Source organism: Aureococcus anophagefferens (assembly GCF_000186865.1).
Source record: "Aureococcus anophagefferens unplaced genomic scaffold AURANscaffold_243, whole genome shotgun sequence".
In the NCBI taxonomy this organism is placed as follows: domain Eukaryota; class Pelagophyceae; order Pelagomonadales; family Pelagomonadaceae; genus Aureococcus; species Aureococcus anophagefferens.
Window position 1 is genome coordinate 3,910 of NW_008705778.1, and position 5,880 is coordinate 9,789.

The 5,880-nt window shown below is 72.4% G+C and overlaps 2 protein-coding genes across 2 annotated transcripts in view; one reads left to right on the forward strand and one right to left on the reverse strand.

The window, feature by feature from the left end:
• AURANDRAFT_72828 (hypothetical protein) overlaps positions 1 to 4,233 on the reverse strand; it is a gene marked incomplete at both ends in the record, with an annotated part of 7,500 nt that extends 3,267 nt beyond the window's left edge. Inside the window, 4 exons of the mRNA XM_009044312.1 lie at positions 40 to 448; positions 501 to 544; positions 751 to 2,568; positions 2,598 to 4,233. Coding sequence (XP_009042560.1) covers positions 40 to 448; positions 501 to 544; positions 751 to 2,568; positions 2,598 to 4,220 — 3,894 coding nt within the window. The remainder of the gene's footprint in view (positions 1 to 39; positions 449 to 500; positions 545 to 750; positions 2,569 to 2,597) is intronic.
• Positions 4,234 to 4,758: 525 nt separating this feature from the next.
• On the forward strand, positions 4,759 to 5,878 carry AURANDRAFT_34943 (hypothetical protein; the record flags this gene model as incomplete). The annotated part of the gene is made up of 3 exons (XM_009044311.1): positions 4,759 to 5,298; positions 5,353 to 5,475; positions 5,675 to 5,878. Coding segments are annotated over 3 exons (867 nt in total), but the record flags the coding sequence as incomplete, so codon positions are not given.
• Positions 5,879 to 5,880: the final 2 nt, after the last annotated feature.

The following is a 5,880-nucleotide window of genomic DNA, read 5'->3' on the forward strand; positions in this document are numbered from 1 at the left end:
TCGGCGCGTCCCCGCCAAATGGTAGCCGGCCGCGCGGACGGCCCCGGCGAGCGCGGCCGGGTCCGCGGCGCCGGCGACGGCCGCCGTGCCGTCCTGCACCGACACGTCGACGGCCTCGACGCCGTCGACGGCCTCGAGCGCCTCGCGGACCCACGTCTCGCACTGGCCGCACGACATGCCCTCGACGGCGAGCGTCTGCGTCGTCGCCGCGCCGCCGCCGCCCGCGGCGTCGCTCGCGTCGAAGCCCGACGCCTCGACGGCGTCGACGAGGTCCGCCAGCGCCAGCGACGCGCCGGGCGCCGCCGCGACGGTCGCGAGCCCGCGCTCGAGGTCGACGTCGGCGCGGGCGACGCCGGCGACGCCCTCGAGCGCCGACGTCACGGCGCCGACGCAGTGGCCGCAGGTCATGCCGCCGATGCGCAGGACGTGCGCAGCATCGTCATCGGCGCTCGGCATTGCGTGCGGTCACGCGCTCAGAGTCTTCCTCAGCGCGTGGCCACGTTGAGGCCGCTCTTGCCACATCTTCCTGCTCGACGGCGCGCGCCTAGGTTTAGAGGGGGTAGGACGCTTACGGTATTCTAGTCGAGGTCTGCGTCCGGTCACGGTCTCGACCATGGGCGAGCGCACGCTCACGGCCAAGGCGCGGGTCATCACCGCCGCCTCGGGGGCTGTTAACGACCTGGTACGAGCGCGCGCGCGGGTCCGCTAGAGCTTCGCGTAGGCGCGGTCCGCGCCGCAGTGGAAGCGCACGGAGCAGCAGCGCACGGCGCAGGAGCAGAGCGTCGGGTCGCCGTCGCCGGCGCGCGGCGACGCCGACGGCGGCTTGTAGGACCGCAGCGACAGCGACGACGCGACGACGGACACGGACGAGAGCACCATGGCGAGCGCCGCGACCTCCGGCGGGAGCCGCACCTCGAGGAACGGGTAGAGCGCCCCCGCGGCGATGGGGATGCCCAACCCGTTGAAGGCGAGCGAGAAGAAGAGGTTCGCCTTGATGCGCCCGAAAGTCGCGCGGCTCACCTCGATGGCCGTCGCGACGTCGTCGAGCACGCTCCGGATCAACACGACGTCCGCGGTCTCGACGGCGATCTGCGCGCCCGCGCCGATGGCCACGCCTAGATCGGCCGCGGCGAGCGCCGGCGAGTCGTTGACGCCGTCGCCGACCATGGCGACGACGTGGCCCTGGTCCATGAGCGACGTCACGTTCCGCGCCTTGTCGTCCGGCCGCACCTTGGCGAGCACGCGCGAGATGCCGCACTGGCGCGCGATGGCCTGGGCCGTGCGCTCGTTGTCGCCCGTGAGCATCCAGACCTCGATGCCCAGGTTCGACTGCAAATGCGAGACGACGCGCGCGGCCTCGTCCCTGATAATGTCGGCGACGCCGATCATGCCCACGACGTCCCCCGACCCCGCCGGCGGCGGCTTCTTCGCCGTCGCCCTGAAGTCGTCGGCGACGAGGCGCCGGCCGCCGACGGCCGCGTGGACGAAGACGACCGTCGCGCCGTCGGCCTCGAGGGCCTTGGCGCGCGCGTCGCGCTCGGGCCCGAGAGCGCCGCGGCCGCCGCCGGCCGCGGCGACGAGGTCCCGCGTGCCCACGTGGAGCACGAGCTCCGGCGCCGCGGCGTCGTCCGCGCGCCGCAGCGCCGCGGAGACGCCCCGGCCGACGAGCGCGTCGAAGGCGACGACGCGGAACCGCGGGCCCCGCCAGCCCCGCCGCCCCCGCGCCTCCGCGGCCGTGGCGACGAGCGCGGACGCGAGCGGGTGCTCCGAGCCGCCCTCGGCGACGCCGACGGCGTCCAGCAGCGCGTCCGCGAGCGCGTCGCCGTCGCCGTCGTCCGCGACGCCGAGCGAAGCCGCGAGCGACGCCTTTTGCGCGGACGAGGTGGCGAAGACGTCCACGGACGACACGTCCGGCTGGCCCCGCGTGAGCGTGCCCGTCTTGTCGAAGACCACCGCCGACACCTTGTGCGCGACCTCCAGGGGCCGCCCGCCCTTGATCAGCACGCCGTAGCGCGCGCCGAGGCCCGTGCCCACCATGACCGCCGTCGGCGTCGCCAACCCCAAGGCGCAGGGGCACGCGACGACCAGCACGGCGATGCTGAAGAGGAAGGCGAAGAGGAAGCGCCCCTCGTCGTCGTACCAGTCCCGGGGCACCGCCTCCGTCGCCGCGAGCGAAAACCAGAGAGCAAAGGCCGCGACGGCGACGGCGACGACGCCCGCGACGAAGTTCCGCGCGACGTAGTCCGCGAGCGCCTCGATCTGCGTCTTCGACCCCTGCGCCTGCTCCACGAGCTTGACGATGGACGCGAGGAGCGACTCCGTGCCCACTGCGGTAACTCTCGCAAATAAAACGCCCGGCCCGGCGTTGATCGTGCCGCCGTAGACCTTGCCCGCGGCCTCCTTGTCGTCGTCGGCGGGCCGCTTCTCCACGGGCATGGACTCGCCCGTGAGCATGCTCTCGTCGCAGTTCGACTCGCCGCTGACGACGGCGCCGTCCGCGGGCACGGCCTCGCCGGGCTTGATCTTGACGACGTCGCCTCGACTCAGACTGCCCGCGTCGACGACCTCCTCGTAGTCGCCGCCGTCGTGTGCGACACCGTCGCCATCTTCGGCTGGAGGCTCAGCAGCGCCTGGAGCGCCTCGGACGTCCGGCCCTTGGCCTTGGCCTCCATGAACTTCCCCAGCAAAACAAAGGCGATCAACACCGACGACGTCTCGAAGAAGTGGTGGCCCGAGACGCAGTCCGCGTCGTCCGCGTGGGACCCGTGGTGGCCGTGGCCGCCGCCGCCGTCGCTGCACTGTCGGAACTTGCGGCAGCACGGCCGGTTCCCCGAGACCTCGTAGAGCACGTAGATCGAGTAGAAGTAGGCCGCCGACGTGCCCAGCGCCACGAGCACGTCCATGTTCGCCGTGCCGTAGCGCAGGCTGTTGAACGCGCCGACGTAGAACCGGAAGCCGAGGACGAACTGCACGGGCGTCGCGAGCAGCAGCGACCCGAGCGCCTCGACGGCGAGGTAGCGGCTCCGCCCCGCGAGCGCGTTGGACTGGAGCGCGAGCACGGCGTCGCGCGCGCCGTAGGGGATCACGAGCATCATGACCACGAAGACCGGCGCCGCGAGCGCGAACGCGACGGCCGCGCGCCGCCGGAACGCGCGGACCTCGGCGACGCGCGCCAGCTTCCGCGCGCGCTCCTCGCCGGCGACGTCCACACCATCGTCGTCGGCTTGAACGCTCGCGTCGTAGCCGAGCTGCGACAGGCGGTGCGCCAGAAGCCGCGGTCCGACGATGCGCGCGTCGTAGAGCACCTCGACGGCGTCGAGGACGAGGAACACGGTGACGTCCCGCACGCCGTCGAGCCGCTTCAGCGCCCGCTGGATGCGCGGCGGGCAGCTCGGGCAGATCATGCCCTTGGTCGCGAGCGTCGTCTTCGCGACGTGCGGGTCGTCGCTCGCCGCCTTCTCGCCCTCGGCCTCGACGCGCGCCGTGTCCGGCGACGACGCGTAGCCCGCCTGCTTCACGGCGGCGACGGCGCGTGTCACGAGCGCCGGCGACGCGCCGAGGGCGCGGAACGTCGCGACGTCCGTGACGCAGTTCACGGAGATGTCGTCGACGCCGAGCGACCGGAGCGCCTTGGCGACGCGCGACGCGCACGCCGCGCAGGTCATGCCCTCGACGCGCAGCTCGACGACGCTCCAGGTCGCGTCGTCGCCGTCCTTTGGTGTCGCCGCGACGGCTTCTTCGCGCGCGGCGGCGGCGCCCTTCTCCGGCGCGTCGCCCGCCAAATGGTAGCCGGCCGCGCGGACGGCCCCGGCGAGCGCGGCCGGGTCCGCGGCGCCGGCGACGGCCGCCGTGCCGTCCTGCACCGACACGTCGACGGCCTCGACGCCGTCGACGGCCTCGAGCGCCTCGCGGACCCACGTCTCGCACTGGCCGCACGACATGCCCTCGACGGCGAGCGTCTGCGTCGTCGCCGCGCCGCCGCCGCCCGCGGCGTCGCTCGCGTCGAAGCCCGACGCCTCGACGGCGTCGACGAGGTCCGCCAGCGCCAGCGACGCGCCGGGCGCCGCCGCGACGGTCGCGAGCCCGCGCTCGAGGTCGACGTCGGCGCGGGCGACGCCGGCGACGCCCTCGAGCGCCGACGTCACGGCGCCGACGCAGTGGCCGCAGGTCATGCCGCCGATGCGCAGGACGTGCGCAGCATCGTCATCGGCGCTCGGCATTGCGTGCGGTCACGCGCTCAGAGTCTTCCTCAGCTTCATTCGCCTCGAGTAATATTGCGCAAGCTAATGTTGAGCTGCAAGTTGGTGAAGGACACAACTCTCTACAACTCCAGCCCGAGTTGTCTCTCCGCGGGGCAGCCTATGGCCACCTAGTTCCCGCGTCGTTTTGGTGCCGCCGCGGGCAGCGTCGTCCGGCCGGCCGCGTAGCGGTTCCGGCCGCCCGCCGGCGCCCGCGCCGCGCGCGTGAGCCGCGGCGAGCGCGCCGGGCTAGCCGCCGGCGCGCGCCACCATGTCGTCCGGGAACCAGCGGCCGTCGATCCTCAAGCGCATGTCCATCGTCGGGGGCCTGAGCAGCGCCGCCCCCAAGGCGAAGCCGCCCGCCCCGGCGCCGTCGCCGCCGCGGCTCGGGCCCGACGCGTCCATCGAGGAGCGGCGCGCGCAGTTCCCGGCGCAGTGGCCGAAGGACGCCGAGGACCACTTCCCGGACGCGCCCCAGGGCGAGCTCGAGCTCAAGAAGGGCATCGTCGCCTCGGAGGCCATGCGCGTCGACGCGGGCAACGGCTATTTGCTCAACTTCGCGACGATGACCCAGCGCGGCCACTACCCGTCGGACCCCGACAAGCGGAACCAGGACGCGTACTTTGTAAAGACGGACTGGCTCGGCCAGGGCACGCACCTCTTCGCCGTCTTCGACGGCCACGGCCCCCACGGCACGGAGTGCGCGGAGTTCGCGCGGGACAACGTGCCCGCGCTGCTCCAGCAGTCGCTGAAGATCAACGGCACCGCCGACGAGGCCGCGGTCCGCGAGTCCTTCCGGGACGCGCACGTCGTCACGAACGAGCGCCTGTCGACGTCGGGCATCGACGACATGTACAGCGGCACGACGGCGATATCTGTCTTCTGCGACCGGGGCACGCTCTACGTGAGCAACGTGGGCGATTCGCGGACGATGCTCGGCACGGCGACAGAGGACGGCGGCGTCGGCTGCGAGGCGCTGAGCTTCGACCACACGCCCTACCGGTCCGACGAGCGCGAGCGCGTCAAGCAGCAGGGGGCCCGGGTCCTGAGCTTCGACCAGGTCCACGGCCGGCGGCCGCTGGGAGAGTCGTGGGACGTGAAGCTCGGCGAGGAGGTCGACGACGTCGGCGACCCGCCGCGCGTCTGGGACGACTCGCTGGAGACGCCGGGCACGGCGTTCACGCGGTCCATCGGCGACTCCGTCGCCGAGACCTTGGGCATCTTCGCGGAGCCCGAGGTCTTCACCAGGGCAGCACAAGAGAGCGAAATTCCCAACTTCAAAGGCTCCGATCTCGGCCGTTTTCCATCGTTTCGGCTGATTTTTGGACGAGCGATCATCTCTCGGAACGGTCTCGAAGCGTGGACGCTTTTTTCGGAACGCGCGCGCGCGGAACACTCACGTTGAAGCGACGTTGAATCACCCTTTTGCTGCCCAGGTCTTCACGCACGACCTCAAGCCCTCGGACCGCGTGATCATCGTCGCGTCCGACGGCGTCTTCGAGTTCCTGACCATGAAGCAGTGCGTCGAGATCGCCATGCTCTACGACGACCCGGAGCAGGCCGCGCGCGCGCTCGTCGGCGAGGCCTACAAGATGTGGATCACGCGCGAGCTCCGGTCCGACGACATCACCATCGTCGTCGC